Source organism: Oryctolagus cuniculus, chromosome 11 (assembly GCF_051225735.1).
Source record: "Oryctolagus cuniculus isolate XC-2025 breed Fujian yellow rabbit chromosome 11, ASM5122573v1, whole genome shotgun sequence".
Taxonomy (NCBI): Eukaryota; Metazoa; Chordata; class Mammalia; order Lagomorpha; family Leporidae; genus Oryctolagus; species Oryctolagus cuniculus.
Window position 1 is genome coordinate 16,259,138 of NC_142877.1, and position 18,623 is coordinate 16,277,760.

At 46.7% G+C, this 18,623-nt stretch overlaps 1 protein-coding gene across 3 annotated transcripts in view; it reads left to right on the forward strand.

Moving 5' to 3' along the window:
• PTPRT (protein tyrosine phosphatase receptor type T) overlaps nucleotides 1–18,623 on the forward strand; it is a 1,117,000-nt gene that overhangs the window by 503,037 nt on the left and 595,340 nt on the right. For all 3 annotated transcript variants that reach the window (XM_070051826.2, XM_051846098.3, XM_051846094.3), the window contains exon 7: nucleotides 17,835–18,128. In XM_070051826.2, coding sequence (XP_069907927.2) covers nucleotides 17,835–18,128 — 294 coding nt within the window. The remainder of the gene's footprint in view (nucleotides 1–17,834; nucleotides 18,129–18,623) is intronic.

An 18,623-nucleotide genomic window follows, 5' to 3' on the forward strand; every position in this document is an offset into this window, starting at 1 on the left:
TGGAATGGATTAATGCAAAGACCCTTTACTAAAACAGTGTGTGGGGTTCGTGTTCATGAAGGGACTGGCATTGTAGAGCAGGGGGTTAAGTCACCACCACAATGGGATCATTCCACGGGAACATTGGTTCAAGTCTGGGCTGCTGCACTTCCAGTCCAGCTTCCTGCTAATGCACTTGGGAAAGCAGTGGAAGATGGCCCAAGTGCTTGGGCCTCTGCCACCCACCTGGAAGTCCTGGGGAGAGATCCAGGCTCCCAAATCTGGCCATGGCCAGGCCATGGCTTGTATAGTCATTTGGGGAGTGAACAACAGATGGAGAATGGTGCTTTCTCCTAATTGCTGATTCTCTCCCTCTCTCTGTAATTCTGCCTTTCAGATAAATATTTTTAAATAATTAAAAGTGCAAATTATTAAAAGCTATGCATGTATTTCAAAATATTTCTGCACCGAAATAAGCTTGTCTTTTCTACTGCATAGTCCATAAGTTTTTTGAAGTACCTCATACTTGGCCTTGTGTAGGGAATGGATGTGGAGTGACCCAGGCTGTTTGCCAGTGAACTGTGAGTTCGGTATAGCCCTCTCAATGGCTCCTTCAAGGATCAGATCATGCAGAGTTTCAATAATGACCCTCTCATTTCTTAGAGAGGCTCTGTTGATGCTTCCTGTCTGCAAAAAACGGGTTCCTTTGGCTTTCAAATTGACCTTGGGGCCCCCCATGTTCCCATGTAAGTCTTCTGGGCAGAACAGAGTTCGGGGTCAGTCTGGAGTTCACCCGATCTGCTGGGAACCTCCCTGGGGTTTCTGAGGAGGAACGTGTAATCTACGTTATGTTTCCTTCCCTTTAGGGGAATCAAAGGTAGAAGAGGAAATTCACGGGGCAATTTGAAGAGGCGATGAAGGCCTCCAAGCTGTGAAAAGCTCTGTGGGAATGACTTTTTTTTTTTTTTTTTAAGAACTGCTAACACTCTGGGAAAACCTCGGCCATAAACCTGTTTGTCCTTTAATCAGATTGTTCTGTTGATAAAAATCTGAGGTTTTAGGCAAGATTTTAAAGCAAGCTGTTACTTGTCTGTGTTTTTGCTCAGTGAAGAATGATGGCAATTTCACTGAGACCATCATGTGCCTCATTGAGTAAGCTGAGATAGGCTTTCAAATTCACTTCTCAGTTTATTGCATATGTGACCACGAAGGTGACTTTTAAACATGTTCCTACATTTCCACACTCCATTGATGAAATAAGAGGCATACTTTAGGACTAACTTTCATTATTGCATGATGCCTTTACCTGCTGGAACATTCTAGTTCGCAGTACCTTGCTGTGGACTCCCTTGTCCTGCCCACAGTTTTGTCTATGATATGCTGAGTTACTACCGTGCAAGCATCCATCCTGATCTTGTTGACAGTTCTCTTTCTTTCAAGTACTTTGCAAATTTGTGCCTTCATAGAATATAGAGGAGAAATGGGTAAAATGGCCCAATGTTAATCCTAATGTTTGCTTGCACTGCAAAATAAAACACCAGGCTTACCAAGTGCTCAAGTACGTTTTTAAGTGCACTAGAATCTCTCCTCTGAGAGCGCCCTTCAATAAGAGTTGGCTGCCTCCTTTTTTAAAAATATTTAAACTGATTCAGCCATATCTTCCCCAATCTTTTGCTCGTTCTGCTAGTTTCACCCCAAAAGGGACTCTGAAACTGATCTTAAATGAAGCATTGAACATATTTGGAGGACACATTTGATTTTGCCTTTTTATCATATTAGCTTTTAGCCAAGACTTTTTCCTTGTTTAGTTGAAAAATAGTCTGGTAGGGGCTGGTGCCGTGGCACAGTAGGTTAATCCTCCGCCTGCTGTGCCAGCATCCTATATGGGCGCCAGTTCTAGTCCCGGCTGCTCTACTTCCAATCCAGCTCTCTGCTATGGCCTGAGAAATCAGTGGAGGATGGCCCAAGTGCTTGGGCCTCTGCATCCATGTTGGAGACCTGGAAGAAGCACCTGGCTCCTGGCTGCGGATCAGCACAGCTCTGGTCCCTGTGGCCATCTGGGGAGTGAACCAACAGAAGGAAGACCTCTCCGCCTCTCCCCCTACCTCTCAAAATCTTTTAAAAATAAAAATAGTCTGGCATACCTCCAAATTATTATCAATGGAATACTTATGGTGTATTAGTCACCTATGACTACATGGAAAACTACCCCAGATTGTAGTGGCTTGAAATAACGGACATTTATTGTCTGACAGCAGAGAATTAGGAATCCTGGTGTAGCCTGGTAGGTTGTTTTGTCTGGGGTGTCTCGTCGCTGTAATCGGAGTCTGCTGGGACTGCGGTCGCATCGAGACTTGGCTGGGGAGAGTCTGCTCCTGGGCTCACTGGCAGGGCTATTGACAGTCTTGAAGATGAACTTCAGGGACCACTGATGCAGCCTTTGGCAGGCTTTAGAGCCTCATTAGTTGCTGGCAGAAGGTACTGTTTCTCTGCTGTGTTGCTTTCCATAGGGCCACTCACAGCATGACACAGAGTAGAGGGGAGCGAGGACAACAGGAGGGAGGGAGGAAGGGAGTGAAAGAGGGAGAGAGGGAGAACAGAGCAGGGAGAGAAGGGAGAAGAGAGAGCAGGGAGGGAGAGCCAATGTGGTAGTCCCAGAAGTGACCTCACTTCCAGGCACTCTGTTAGCAGCGAGTATCCCGTCCAGCCCACTCTCAGGGTGTGGACACCTGGAGCGAGGGCTCACTGTGGCCCTTGTTGGAAGTGCCCGTGCCTGTCTGTTTCTAAGTATCCCCACAGAAGGGATGTTCGTACCTAGATGTTGTGTAAGATTTTCTTGTACAAGAGATACAGTAATGAATGCTACAGATTGGCTAAACGTCTATGCAGATCTTACACGGTGCAGCTGGGCAGCTGCTTGCTATGGAGCCGCTAGCTGAATCTGCAATTCCCATCTTTGCCGCCGCCAGATCCAGTGAGGGGGTTCTGAGAGACGCTGCCGAGTTACATACATGCCTCCCAGTCGGAGGTCGTTCTGGATTTTATTGTCATGCAACTTTTTAATAGTTTTGAGCAAATTCTTCAGGTTTCCAATTTTTAAACAACTATCCATCATTCTGATGGAAGTAATAATTTTTAAAATATTATGCTTCTAAAAAATTAATGCGGAATGCCACTAGAACTTTCAAAATAATGTAGACATATTTTTCCACATTTCTGTGTTAACAAGAAAAACACTCTGTATGGTAAAATAAATAGAAGCAGCCATAGTTCTGTGTTTGTCAACTGAGTGCCTGAACAGGGTTTTGTCAGGAATTTGAGCTGCTTTGTGAGAACTGGTAAATTTGCGTATAATCAAAAGCAAAAAAGAAATACAGCCTTGACATCAAAAGCATGACTTACAACTGGAAAATCTGATACATTCTAGCTAATCAAAATTAAAACTTTCAGTTTGTGGAAACTCATGCAAAGAAGATGAAAGGCAAACTATGGAGGGGAAGGAAATATTTGCCAACCACATATGTGACAGAGGACCAGTATCCAGGATATATAAATTCTTAACAATGCAATTAGAGCAGACATTCCACTGAAGAGGTACACAGAATGGCAAATAAGTGTTTGAAGATGTTTCATATCATTAGTCATTAGGGAAGTACAAATTAAAATGAAATGTCACTGTACATATCAGAATGGCCAAAACACAGCACTAGTGATGAGTGACGACACCGATGCTGGCAAGAAAGGTCACTCCTCCATTGCTGGTGGGAATGTATGGTTGTATGACCACTCGGGAAAGTAGTCTGGTGGGACAAGTTCCAGCAATGGACCGCCCATGCATTTATCCCAGGGAAATGAAAGCTGTGTTCACATAGGAACCTGTACGTGAGTGTTCATGGCAGCTGTACTTCTGAGAGCGAAAGTCATGAGACAACTCGGTGACTTTCAAAAGGTGAATGATAAGCGACCTGTGGAGAGGTGGTGGTAGGGCATCTAGCCTAGTGGTTAAGGTACTCATTAAGACTCAGGCTTCTGGGGCCACCACTAGGGCCTACGCTCTGGGTCCCGGCTGTTCCACTTCTGATCCAGCTCCCTGCTGGTGAGCCTGGGAGGGCAGCAGAGGATGGCTCAGGTGCTTGGGCCCCTGCACCCATGTGGGAGACCTTGAGGAGGCTTCTGGCTCCTGGCTTTGGTCTGGCCTAGCTCTGGCCGTTGCAGCCATTTGGGGAGAGAGCTGGAGGATGGAGATTCTGTCTCTCTGTCTCTCTCTCTGTCTCTAGCTTTGCCTTTCATGCAGATAAGAGAAATCTTTAAAAACACCTCAGGCATCTCACATAGAACTACTTGGGTTCCAATACCCAGCTCCAGCTCCCTATTTTCAACTTCCTGCTCATGCAGACCTCGGGAAGCAGCGGTTATGGGTCAAGTGATTGGTTTCTACTGCAATTGAGTTCCTGGCTCCAGGCTTTGGCTTCAGCCCACACATGGCCTTTGTGTGCATTTGGAGAGTGAGCCAGCAGGTGAGAGAATTCTGTCATCCTCCCTCCCTCTCTCTGCCTCTCAAATAAATACAAAAACCAAACTATATGCACACATGACATTACTCACTGGTAGAAAGGAATCAACTAGTGATTGAAATAGCCTCATACCTTGGAAATTAATCTAGGTTGTTAAGTGGAAAAAAAGCCAATACCAAAAGGCTTTGTAGTGTCTTTTTAAAACTTGGGGCTGGCACCGTGGTGTAGCAGGTAAAGCTGCCACCTGAGGCACCAGCATCCCATATGGGGCACTGGTTTGGGTCCTGGCTGCTCTACTTTCAATCCAGCTCACTGCTGGTGTGCCTGGGAAAGCAGCAGAAGATGGCCCAAGTGCTTGGAAGCTGCACTCAGGTAGGAGACCCAGAAGCAGCTCCTGGTTTCAGATTGGCCCAGCCCTGGCCATCGTGGCGATTTGGGGGGTGAACCAGCAGATAAAAGACCTCTCTCTCTTTCCTCTTTGTAACTCTTTCAAATAAATCTTAAAAATGATAGCTGTATTACTTTCCAATATTTACTTTCTCTTGGCTTCTCACACTGACTGCCATGTCCAGTAGCACTGTGGGCAGCATTCAGTATTTCAGTACTGATGATCACATTTTAGGTGTGCTTTGTCAGTAAGCGACTTTCCTTCTCTTCCTAATGGCTGTTGACTTTCATAAAATGCTTCTTGGCATCTCTAAAGATGACTGCACTGTTTTTACCTTTTAGTTTTTATATGAGAAGGTATGTTAATACATTCTCATATTTTAAAACTTACACAAGAGGCAGAGTTAGAGAGGGAGAGACCAGAAAGACAGACAGAAAGGTCCTCCATCCACTGCAGCAGCTGGGATGTGCATCGGCACCCATGTGGGGTGCCTGCACCACAGGCAGAAGATCAGCACAGCAGGCCACAGGACAGGGCCCAAGTTTTTTCATATTAAACCAATCTTACAGTCCTGGAATAAACCCAACATGGGTGTGATCTGTGTTTCATTTTGTGTGTCACTGGATTTGGTCTGGTAACATGAGGGCACGTGACACACTTCATGTGAAATGCATACTAAGGGGCCGGCGCTGTGGCATAGCTGGTAAAGCTGCCACCTAGTGCTGGCATCACATGTAGGTGCCGGATCAAGACCTGGCTGCTCCACTTCCGATCAGGCTCTCTGCTGTGGCCTGGGAAAGCAGTGGAAGATGGCCCAAGTCCTTCGGCCCCTGCACCCGCATGGGAGACCCAGAGGGAGCTCCTAGCTACTGGCTTCAGATCAGCCCAGCTCCAGCCATTGTGGCCAGCTGGGGAGTGAACCAGGAGATGGAAGTCAGTCTCTCTCTCTCTCTCCCGCCCCCACCCCCTCTTTCCCTCCCCCTCTGCCTCTGCCTCTCTAGCTCTGCCTTTCAAATAAATTAAATATTAAGAAAAAATGCACACTACAGAAAAAATCATGCACAAATTTCAAAAGATCCATTTTTCAGCAAACTGATGCTACCCTGTGTAATATGTAGGATTTTTTACTCTACAAGAGAAATTAGCTTGGAAGTTTCTTTTCTTGTCATATCCTTGTAAGATCTTGGTTTGACAGCTATATCCAGGGCTTGTAAAATGAGTTTGGAAATATTTTTTCTCTGTATTCTCTGAAAGAATTGTGTAAAGGTGATAATTCATTGAAACCGTTTATCCATGTAAAAATTTAAGCTGATTGTACCCTCTCTCTTCAAGTAGACTTTTGTTCCAGGAAGGTGTTCTAGCTAAAAACTCTTCCTTTCTGTATCCCCTTGGAAGTCACTTTATATTTCTTTCACTTTTTAAACTTTAATAAATATAAACTTCAAAAGTACAACTTTTGGATTATAGTGGCTCCCCCCCCCCCAATAACCTCCCTCCCACCCACAACCATCCCATCTCCCACTCCTTCTCCCACTATATATTTCTTTGGGGTCCTTGTCGCCATGTTTGAGAAGTGCTGGAAAGAGATGTTAGAAATATCGAGAACAGTATCTGAAATGACTTGGCTTTTCCTCTGCCTCCTCATGTCTCTCTGATCACAGAAACAGCCCACGCAGGGCCGGTGGTGGACGTCAGCGTGAAGCTAGTAGTCCTCTTCTCAGAGCTGATGTCTCGCCTTGGCCTCTGTGGGAGGGGCTGTGGACTGTGGGACCTTGCAGGATTCTGTGTTTCCAAGTGGTTTCCCAAAGAGTGGTTGTGTAGGCTCTGCTACCTGTCTCCACCTGGATGTGGCATAGCCGGAGGCAGCCCTTGGGGAATGAGGCAGGGGGAGCTGTGAAGAAGCTAATTTTTCAGTTTCTTTACGTAAAAGGGGCAGTCATCTCTTAAACTCTCCCCACGACTGAGTGGGCTGTTGGGATAAGCCTGTTAATCCATCTGGACACCCCTTCCAGACACTTCAGAGGAGTCGATACTTGCAGTCACTTCTAGCCATTTCAGCAGCTTAGAGACTAATTATGCATCTCCCTCTTGCACATAGGGCTAGGCCAAGGAGAGAAATTTGCAAAGTAACATTATCACTGAAGCCCCAACCCCTTCTGTGTAAGCCATCATTGCTGGGGCCGGTAGCAGAGCAACTGATGGAGCTGCCTGTACTCAGACCGCTTTGAATTGCTTGTTTCTTCCCCCATTCCCCATTCCAAGCACCTCTTATCTCTCTTTCTCAATCATATTCTGTTAAGGCAGTTGCTGTGCCCCCCACCACCACCATCACCTTCACATCCCTCCCCTCCCAGTGATTGTTGAGTGTGAGTCCCAGTGGGAAATCAGTGACTTCCTCATGCATAGAGCTGAGATTGATTTTATTACGTGTGATACATGAGTCCAGGATGCCCTGAGTGCTCAAATGCATGGTGAGGGGCCAGCAGGGGTCTTTGAGCTGAATGGCCCTTTAATGGAGAGATCTGCAGAATGGAGAGAGAGATCAGTGCAGGAGGCCAAGGCCAAAGGCGGGTGGGGGAGGAGGGAGAATAGCTCGATCCCCATTCAGCCACGTTTCCCATTTACATCTGGTTTTCATAAGGACCCAGCAAGACACCATTGCCTGACTTTACACTCAAAGACACTGAGGTTGGAGGATGTTAGGAAACTTTCCCTAATTCATACCATTAAGTGACAGAGGTTGCAAGCCGGTCTCTGACCCAGTGGTCTTGCACTCCACAGTGTGCTACCCTGGCCTTTGTGGGTGAAAATTAATAAACAGTGCAAGGGAGTGAGCTGTAGGGCACTGGGCATAGTGTGGAGAAGCTAGTATACAGTACTATGATGCTGGGTAGAGAAACTGAGGCAGACATCTGCATTTACACACTGGGCAACTAGAGTGGAGGTCAAGGGAGGACTCTGGACACAGGTCTGGGATTTGCTCCACCTGCTGAAGCTTAGCCTTGTACTGATCCTATCTCCCTTACGCTGTCTATCCATCCAGTCTCCTAAACCTGTGTCTAGGGCCTCTGACTTTGCCACTGTTGCTCCAAATCCAGGACACTGGCCGGACCTCCATCATGACATACCTTCGCTTCAGACCCCAGTCTGTAGTTTCTCTCCAAGACCCCTTCTCCACCTAGGTCTCATTGACCTTGTCCCGGACACCACAGCTTACAACAGGGCAGCAGTCATTCTTCATCTTGTCCCTGTGGATCCCTTGGATTGCCTTTTCCCGTTTTCCTCCTCAGCTGTGTTTTAGGGGAACGTGCAGCTCTTGGATAATCCTGTTGTCTTGTCTCTGAAGGCCCCGCCTCCCCCAGTGCCTGTTACTCTCCTTGGCTTTTCCTCTTTTTTTATTTTTTATAATTATATAAGTTTACTGTTTTAGTTTTGAAATGTAAACCTTTCAAATTTTGCTACATTCATCTCATGTAGACATTATAGCCATGTGTGTATTTTTTTTCTATTTTCTATTTTTTCTTGAAACAGATAGTAATTGTCCTAAGTAAAAGCTTCTTGAGTAAGATCCCAAAAGCTCAGGCCATAAAAGCAAAAACAGAGTTGGATTACATTAGGCTAAGAAGTTTCTGCACAGCAAAGGAGACAGCTCATAAAATGAAGAGATACCTGACAGAATAGGAGAGAATATTTGCACACTGTGCTTTTGCAAATATATCCATAAGATATAAGGAGCTCAAGAAACTCAACAACAGACAATCCCATTAAGAAAGCGGTAAAGGATATAAATAGACATTTTTCAAAGGAAGCAATGCAGATGGCCAATAGACTCATTAAAAAATGCTCAGGATCACTAGCCATCAGGGAAATGTAAGTAAAAACCACAGGGAGGTGTCCTCTCACTCTAATTAGAATGGCCATTACCCAGAAATCAAAAAATAACGAGTGCTGGCATGGTTGTAGAGAAAGGGTGCCCTAGTGCACTGTTGGTGGGGATGCAAATTGGTATAACCATTATGGAAAACAGTATGGAGTTCCATCAGAAGACTAAAAATGGATCTATCAGACCCAGCTATCCCACTCCTGGAATACACCCAAAGGAAATGAAATCAGCATAGGAAAGAGATACCTGGACTCCCACGTTTATAGCAGCTCAATTCACAGTAGCAAAGTCCTGGAAACAGCCTAGATGTCCATCAACTAATGACTGGATACAGAAAATGTATATATACACGATGGAATCTTCCTCAGCTATAAAAAGAATGAATTCCTGACATTTGCAACAAAATGGATGGGACTGGAGATCATTAAGCTAAGTGAAACAAGCCAGACAAATGGCACATGTTTTCTCTCATTTGTGGCAGTTACTAGAGAGAGAGTATAAAATTGTGTGGGTGTCAGATCATTAGGTATTAAGTTATAAATACTGCTTCACTGAGTCGTGTCTGCTTTCAAGACCTGGTTCATGATTGGATTTCTTCAGGAAGCCTTCCCTGACCTCTGCCACTTCGTATTAGTTTCTCATTACTGTTGTAACTAATTACTGTAAACTTGGTGGTCCAAAATAGCATGAAGTTATTATCTTATAGTGCTGAAATCTGAAGTCTAGAATGAGTGAGCGGGCTGTGTTCCTTTGACTTAGGGGAGACGCCACTCCCTCGCCTTCTCTGGTTTCTCAAGGTCACCAGCTTTCCCTGCCAGTGGTCCCTTCCCCCGTCTTCAAGGCCAGAAGGCAGCCTCGTTGACTCTCTGCCTGCCCTCCTGCACTTACTAGGACTCTGGACCACATCAGGCATAATCCAGGGTGTCCTCACAAACCTTAACTGAGCCACGTCTTCAGAGTTCCGGTTGCTGCATCAATTTTGGAGGTAACTTGAACGGCACTGGGGCCTTTATTCTGCGTATCACATGCCTCTACGTGTCCACAGGACCCCGGGCCTGCCACTGCCCAGTCTTTGTCACTTTACTCTGTAGCCCTTTGATTTCAGCATGTTTCATTTCTTCGTGTCCTGGGTCACTCCAGGGGAGACGGAATTATTTGCTTCGACTCACTGTTCTCAGGACATAGCGGAGTCAGCCCTCAGCAGGTGTTTGTTCAGCTGAAGACCTCCCAGCTCTCATTTACCTGCCTCCTTCCACAGCTGACTGTGGAGAGGAGGACACCAGGGAAGCTCAGTGCGTCACTCAGATCACAGCCTCCAGAGCAAAACAGCGTGGGTACCCGGGCTCCGCCAGGTATCACCTGCATGGCCTTGGGCAGTTATTCTTTGCCTTGGTTTCTTCATGTGAAGAATGAAGATAATTATAGCATCTACCTCTATCAGTCAGGGTTCAGGAAACCCCAAACCACACCAGGAATTTCAAGCAGAGGATTTTTATTGAAAGAAATTTGTCACGCGAGTGGTGGAAGGATGCCAGAGTGAAAGAGGGTTGTACAAGAAGCCAAGAATGGCAGGAAGCAGCCACCGCACCTGGCCTGGGGCAGCAACCAGGACAGGTGAGATCATGGGGCCTGGGAATCTGGAAGGAACTCTGCAGGGCTGATGCTGGGACCCCTGAAGAGGGAGACCCCACAGATGGTACTGCAGAGGTCAGGGCTATATTCCTGCTGTGTGGTGGGTGGTGTGGGAGCCAGGAGAAATTACAGGCAGAGCACAGCTGTCCCGTCACTGGAGAGATGCTGAAGGGACTCTGAGCCAGGAAGAGAGCCATCTTCCAGAGTTCTGTTCTCCGCCTAGGGGCTCCTAGACCTGCTGGCGTGGAAGCCTAGAAGAGCAGTTTGCAGGGGCCTAGCCCCAGAGTCAGAGCTAATTCAAACAAGGTGGACTTGAAGTTAAAAGATGATGCCAATAACTAGCATGTTCTTTTAATTCCTCCATCTGTAAAGTTCAAACTATAATTGTCCTTACCCTTCAGTGTGAGGGTGAGTATCACTCACGCTGGGAGTGGTTTTGCCCTTCCTCAGTTGCAGTAACAGTAACTCTGACCTTCATGTGGTGGGCAGGCTTGGGTATCTCTGCAACTCTGAGATACAAATGTAAGGTACGGGTTGCTTCCAGCCAGTGAGCCATAGCAAGGCTGTTGAGTGACAGCTGGGCAGATGAGGCGAAGAGCGCCTGTTTGTGGCCCTTTGCTGTTCTGGAACAAGCTGCTTTTACAGTGTGGCCTCTAATTCCAAAGCTTTAGAATCCTGCTTCTCCTAGGCTCCTCTCTTTGGAAGACAAACTCTTGATTCATGATTTCTGAGGACTCCTGATTAGCAAGCAGCGAGAGGAAGCCTCTTCTAGAATGATTACTTGGCTCTTAATTTTGGGAAGTGGCCCAGCAAAGAGTAATCTCGACAATGATGAGGCTCTGGGGGAGAAAGAGGAGCCAGGAGCAGAGAGTGGTGCAGGTCATAAAATCTCATCCAGTGCTAAGTTGTTAAATTGAATTATGCATTTCTCCATGTCTTCACAGGTTGCAACATGACTGTGTTAAGTAGACTGAGGCTGAGCTCTTAAATTTATTTGCTTGTGGGAATATTGGTCAGAGTACACGCTGATGTGGCCGTGGGTCCTTTTTATTCTGACACAGAAAGAGAGGGTTCATTTAGTAGGATCTTTGTGTCTATGCAGGGACCACACAATGGACACACCAGCTAAGGCTTCCAATGCCTGCTGAGTAGCTGAAATGTAGCTGGTTGGGAGTGTGATGAGGAAAGTGGCTAAATGCTGCACTTGCTATGTGCTGGGGCTCTTCTCAGAGCTTTCAGTGTACTAACTTGTTTAATCCTCCAGGCAGCCTTGCAAAGGAGCTTGTCCTATTAACCCCATTGGCAGACAAAGGATTTGAGATGGGGGATAGGAGATGTCAAGTAGGTTGCTCAGATTTTCATAAAATTGTAGACTGGATTTCTTCAAAATCATATCCTGAGACAAGGATTGGCAAGTAGTTTATCTGGGAGTTGAAAGGAGCACCAGTAAAGAGGAGAGGGAAAAAAGAGAAGGAAGACAAGTCCCTAGTGGGTACATTAAAAGCCTTGGAGGTGACTGATGCTCAGTTTGACCAGGGGCCATCTAAAAGACAAAGTAAAACCATCTTGTTGTCCCACAAAAGAACAAGGAAATAGGGTGTTTGTCCACTAACTGCTACCCACCGTATCCTGGGAGGGACAACTCTTTGTGCAATGGCAGGGCAGAATGAATGTACCACTTATGATCCTATGGCAGAGAGGAGGAGGTGGCTGGGGGGTGGACGTCATCAGAACGTTGAGGTGTTGTCCATGGAACTGCACATGACTTCTGGGGTAGGTTAAGGGCATGTGGGTTGGGTACCACCAGCATCTGCTACGTACGACTGAAATATAGCTGGGCTGGAATTCACACTTTTTAGCTGTTCTTTGTCTAAGAGAGATTAAAATACAGTGAGGACAGTAGAGGGATGGAAATTGTGTCCTAGATGAGCAATTGGTAGGGAACTCACTGGGCAGATGGGCACAGCTGTGGTTCTTGATTCCTGGGTGGATGGGAGAGGAGATTGGCTGAAAACTCCTGGTGATTGAGAGAACAGAACTCCAGCAGAGGTCACATCCATTTGTAAATCCTGAAATATAAGAAAAACCCTCACTTTAAAAAAAATCATTGTAGTAAATAACAATGTAGGTGTAATAGAGAACATTTGAAGAGAAAAGGAAAAAGGAAACAAAATTGCCCATTTCCTTACAGCCCTAAGGAAATGTTCAACATTTTGGAGTGTTAGCATCTAGGTGTGTTAACAGGTGGGCTTTTGGTTTGTTTGACTTTTTAAGATTGAACTTCTGTACCTATGGAGAGTCTGAGGATGATACTTCCTGGAAGAATTTGTGGTGTCTACTTTCAGGCTAATACCAAATCCAGAGTTAATAGCTCAATGAAATTCCTGGTTTTGAAGCTTTTGCTATATCTGGAGGAAAAAAAAAAAAAAACACACTCCTAGCTCAGTTTTGGGCTTTTTTTTTTTAATTTGACAGAGTTACAGACAGAGACAGAGAGAAAGGTCTTCCTTCCGTTGGTTCACCTCCCAAATGGCCGCTACGGCTGGCACTGTGCCAATCTGAAGCCAGGAGCCAGGTGCCTCCTCCTGGTCTCCCATGCGAGTGCAGGGGCCCAAGCACTTGGGCCATCCTCCACTGCCTTCCCAGGCCACAGCAGAGAGCCGGACTGAAAGAGGAGCAACCGGGACTAGAACCCGGCGCCCATATGGGATGCTGGCACCGCAGGCGGAGGATTAACCTAGTGCACCACCGCACCGGCCCCAGGGTTTGGGCCCTTAGTGTAGTTCAGTCTGTCTTAAGACCATGCTCCTCTTGTAGGCTTTTAGTTGAGAAAGAGGACTGTGGTTGCTCACCATCCAGTAGGACCTGTCCTTGTGATATCTCAGGTCCCTCATCTTAGACGTCATGGTGCAGATGTATGCCAAGGTGCCCAGAATGTAACTTTTCTCCCAAGAAGAACTAGTAACTTTTATCTGCATTTTTTATTCATAATTCTGAACTGTTTTTCTGTTGGCTGTGAAAATGGACCACAAATTATCTACCTATAAAATTCATTCCCCGTAAAATCTCTGTCACGCCATTTGTTGCATGCAAATGAGTAGGAAGTTTAATCAGCTTGAAGCTTTTGAACATCTACTCCGTGCTCTTGTTCCACAAAACTAAGTAGCCAGGCAGCAGGTGTGAAAAGAACACCAGGCCTGGTTTAGAGAAGGGTAAAAAGGAAAGCTGTTCCTGTTGGGAGAAATGGCCCCTGCAGAAGGGTGGGAGTGAGGAGTGAGGTGTGTCCACTTGTGCGGGGTGTGTCTGTGTGGGCAGCTGGGGTGGGTTGGGGGTAGTCCCTCACACCTGTATGGGTCAGCAAGAGAAATGCAAGGTAAAGAGAAGGGTGTTTGGGTGGTCTGAGCTGGGCTGGGCTGGAGAGTGTTGGAGGCCAGTTGATTAGCACCTTAACCAAATCCAAGCTCATTTCACATCTCAGTAGCATTCAGTTTTTCTCCAAATGTTTGATTTCTGTCTGGAGCAGACAACACATCCGTGTAAGGCTCCATCTCCAGCTATTTGAAGCGCTTTTTCTCTCTGTAGGAATTTCTGAGGAGCGAAACTGTTACAAGTGCTCACAGCAGGGAAAAGACAGACAGAATCGGTCTAGAGATTGCTGCCTGAGGATGAGGTGGAATTCCATTAAGGGGTCACCTCGCCATCTACATGGAGAAGGCAGGCCACAGCCTCAGGGACAGCTGCTGCCCAGGCCCTGGAGGTGGCCTCACAGGTTCTTGTTCTTGTGGTGCTTTGATGCCAGTGCCATCTCAGCAGCAGGTAATGGCTATAGTCTTGGGCTCCTGCGACCCCCATGGGAGACCCAGATGGAGTTCTAGGCTTCGGGCTTCAGCCTGGCCCAGCCCTGGCCAATACAGCCACGTGGGGAGTAAACCAGCAGATGGCAAATTTCTCTTTCTCTAACTCTTTCAAATAAATCTTTTTTTAAAAAATTTTTTTAAAGATTTATGTATTTTGAAAGGGAGGGGGGGCGGTCTTCCCTGTGCTGGTTCATTTCCCAAATGGCCGCAATGGCCGGAGCTGAGCTGATCTGAAGCCAGGAGTCTCCTCTGGGTCTCCCACGTGGGTGCAGGGGCCCAAAGACTCGGGCCACCCTCCACTGCTTTCTCAGGTGCATTAGCAGGGAGCTGGATGGGAAGTAGAGTGGCCAGGAATCGAACCGGTGGCCATATGGGATGCCGGCACTGCAGGCTGGGACTTTATCCCACTGTGCCACAGCGCCAGCCCCATAAACCTTTTATAAAATGATATGATTAAGATAAAACATCATTCTGTGTTTCATTTCTGCTTCCCTCTCTGACTCTCCAGTTGGTGTGTTTCCTAAAGAATAGCAATTCTAAACCAGTGGATCACTAAATAAAAGAACAGACAAAACAGAGCCACAGCCTCATGGCTTCTTCGTGCCAGATACAGGAAATGCTGTGATGAACCTGCATGGCGTATTCTTGAGGGGACAGAGGGAGAGAGAACCACAATGGCTAGTCTCTACTCTGCACGTGACTTTGTGGACTTGCGAGGTGAAATGCAGACATTTATATAACCAAGGGGATATTTATTGTTAGGTTTGTACCCAGGAATACATGAGATGAGATTAAGCATTTTGAAAATTTAACACATTATTTTCTTTTTGATAGTCCATATCTGAAAACTGCTAGTGCCTGAAAAAGTAGAGCAGAAAAACATGGTGAAAAGTAGATGGAAGAGAGCTTAATGTGGCCACTTGCTCATCCCCCAAAGTATTGAAGTCTGCTCTTCTTAATTCTGTCCAGGGCCAGCCTATGAATAATTATATTAAGGAATTAGGCAGAGTCATCACAGAGCTACAAAATATCACCCTCGGGGCCTCATTGGAGCCTGATGGGAACCCTGGAGACTTGATAATGGTGATCAAAGGGTCTATACATTTAAAATGCACAAAGGATGAGCCCAGAAATTATTTGTCTGCCAACTTAACTTCTCTACCTGGAACAAATTATCCAAAAATCAATTTGCAAACACCTTTGAGATAACAAGGTCTCGAGTAATCACCTCCATGGCTTTGTAAAGAAGAGCATCCAGCTTGGCTATCTGCTTTATTTCCTTCTCCGACCAAATGGAAGGCTATAATAGTGGCAATCCGAAGTTGTCCCTGAAGATTTGTTTCAAGTCATACTGAGAAAATATTGTCCACCCCTGTTTTATAGCAATTATTCTGTTTCTGGAGAATCTTTGCTGCTAGGTAATTAATAGAAGGGGAATGCTGAATGAGTCTCTACCCTGAGACCTTCGCCTGAGTTCCAAGCTAAAATTCATACCTGCCTTTGTTAATATGTGGAGTACAGAAACCTCCCAAAAGTAACATGTTCTCAAACAAAATCTGCATTGAACTTGCCCTTAAATGCATCCTTCACTCTACTTCATTCTCTAGGATTGCTGACTTGTTCATACTCCTTGATATAATCCAATCCCTGGGATTTAGCCCTAAAAACAAAGACAAGAGCTGAAGTCATTTGCACAATGTTTAGTGCAGATCATTTACCATAGCAAACCTGGAAAATGGTTAGTGTGGGAACTTGATGGATTGTTTCACAGCTATCAGAGACAATGACAGTAAACTTCATGTCACAAGTAAGGTCCTCATCACATAGTGAGGGAAGACAAATACACACTAGGTCTATGAGTTGTTGTAACCACATGAAAAAAGGTTCGTGAATTAAAGTTGGAATAGAATATGGAGAAATAAAACTGGCTGTTATAAGGGGTGGTAGCAAATCGGGATGTAGCCTCTCTTCTCATTTTCTTTGTTCTTACACTGCTGTCTTTGTTAAATACAAGCAATAACATCCAGTTTGATTAAAAGAAAATGAGTACCAAGAGGCAGACAACCTTGCAAGCAGAGACCTGGGCCAAGAAGTTACACAGGCATGGCCTTCACCCTCCATACCTGCTCCACGAATGTGGTTACATGACCTGATCACTTGCATTCTAAAATTCTTTTTTCCCCATCAAAATAGAAGTCATTATTTTGTCACCCAAATCACGTGAAATAATGCATGTCAATTTTCCTGGTATGTAGGAAGAACAAAATAAGTATTTAATTTCTGCAGCTTTGCCAGTGGGTTAAGGATTGCCAGAAAGAAGCCACTATAAAAGCCTGTTGCAATTTTACCTAACCGCGTGAAACTTAATGGAAGAGAGGTGGCAGCACAGAGCAGATACAAGATGATCCTTTGACCCTTAATTCTGAGTGTTCTCTGGCAACTGGCACTCTGCTGGAAGGAACCTACCAGGGTTGAGTGAGAGCTCTGTTCTTTCTATCACGGTTTGGGGAGAATGTCTGTTAATGATCATTGTGGTCCTACTTGGGCTGTGTTTGCACATCTCAGACTGGATTGTGAACTGAACTGTGGTTTCGTGCAGCTAGGTTTTCCTTTGCAGGTGAGAGGAAGAATCTTCACTCAAACAGCTTCTCTGTGCTCTGGAAAAACCATTTCCTTATACCTCCTTCTTTCTTTGCCTTCTTTCAGTGAAGGAGGTATTGTATTTGTTGAAAACTGAAGTGAGAGGCTGGCGCCGCAGCTCACTTGGCTAATCATCTGCCTGCAGCGCTGGCACCCTGGGTTCTAGTCCTGGTTGGGGCGCCGGATTCTGTCCTGGTTGCTCCTCTTCCAGTCCTGCTCTCTGCTGTGGCCAGGGAGTGCAGTGGAGGATGGCCCAAGTGCTTGGGCCCTGCACCCGCATGGGAGACCAGGAGAAGCACCTGGCTCCTGACTTCAGATCGGCGCAGTGCACCGGCCATGGCAGCCATTTGGGGGGTGAACCAACGGAAAAAGGAAGACCTTTCTCTCTGTCTCTCACTGTCTAGCTCTGCCTGCCAAAAAAAAAAAAAAAAAAAAAAAGACAAAGACCACCTGGAGAAGTTGGGGATGGGGGACTAGGTGCTGTAGCATAGCAGATTAAGCAACTGCCTGTGGCACTGGCATCCCATATGGGCGCCGGTTCAAGTCTTGGCTGCTCACTTGTTATCCAGCTCTCTGCTGAGGGGCTGGGAAAGCAGTAGAAAATGGCCCAAGTGCTTGGGCCCCTGCACCCACCTGAGAGACCCAGAAGAAGCTCCTGGCTCCTGCTTCAGCTCAGCTCAGCTCTGGCTGTTGTGGCTATTTGGGGGGGATGAACCAGTGGATGGAAGACCTTTGCACTCTGTCTCTCTCTCCCTCTCTCTGTAACTATGCCTCTTAAGTAAATCTTTTTTAGAAAGTGAGAAAGTGAGAGGTGTGTGGGGTTTACAAAGGTCTTTTGCTCTTTTATATGACTGTGTCTGGAATTCTGCCACTTGTCCACATGAGCTTGGATTCTGCTGTGCAAACCACTGAGAGTCCTCTGCTGATTGCTTGCCTTTCAGAGCCTCCCACGCCCATTGCCCCCCCGGAGCTGCTGGCCGTGGGGGCCACCTACCTGTGGATCAAGCCCAATGCCAACTCCATCATCGGAGACGGCCCCATCATCCTGAAGGAGGTGGAATACCGCACTACCACTGGCACCTGGGCTGAGACCCACATCGTCGACTCTCCCAACTACAAGCTGTGGCACCTGGACCCTGACGTGGAGTACGAGATCCGTGTGCTGCTCACCCGACCGGGCGAGGGGGGCACGGGGCCACCAGGGCCTCCCCTCACCACCAGGACCAAGTGTGCTGGTAAGAGCTTCCTTCTCGCTCCATGTTGAGATGCTGGTCTGGGGCTTGTTCCTACGTCTCTTTGGTGGGAGGGAGCTTCCTGTTGCGGAATGAGACAGTCGAGGTTTGGGTGTTGCCCTCAAGGACCTCCTGTCTTGGGTTGTGTCTCTGGGGATTCTGAGTGTGATTCAGAGAACTCCCTGAATTCTGGAAGTGTTCCTGCTTCTGAGAGTGTTTCTGATAGGAGGCTGGTGTGTCTGTCCAAGGCTCCCAGTGCCCGTGTGCATGGCTGAGGCTTCCGCTGCTCATAGTGTCTAGGAGGGTCCCTGTTGCTGTTTCTGAGGGCTCCTGGCTCTGCCCTGGAAGGTCTCATCTAGACTGTACCCTGGAGGGCTTCTGGCTTCAGTTGTATCTTGTCAGTGCTTGTGATTCCGACTTCACCCCTCAAATCCCTGGGCTGAGCCTGTGACCTTTGATTCTGGCAGTGTCCCTGGTGGCTCCAGTTTCTCCTGACTG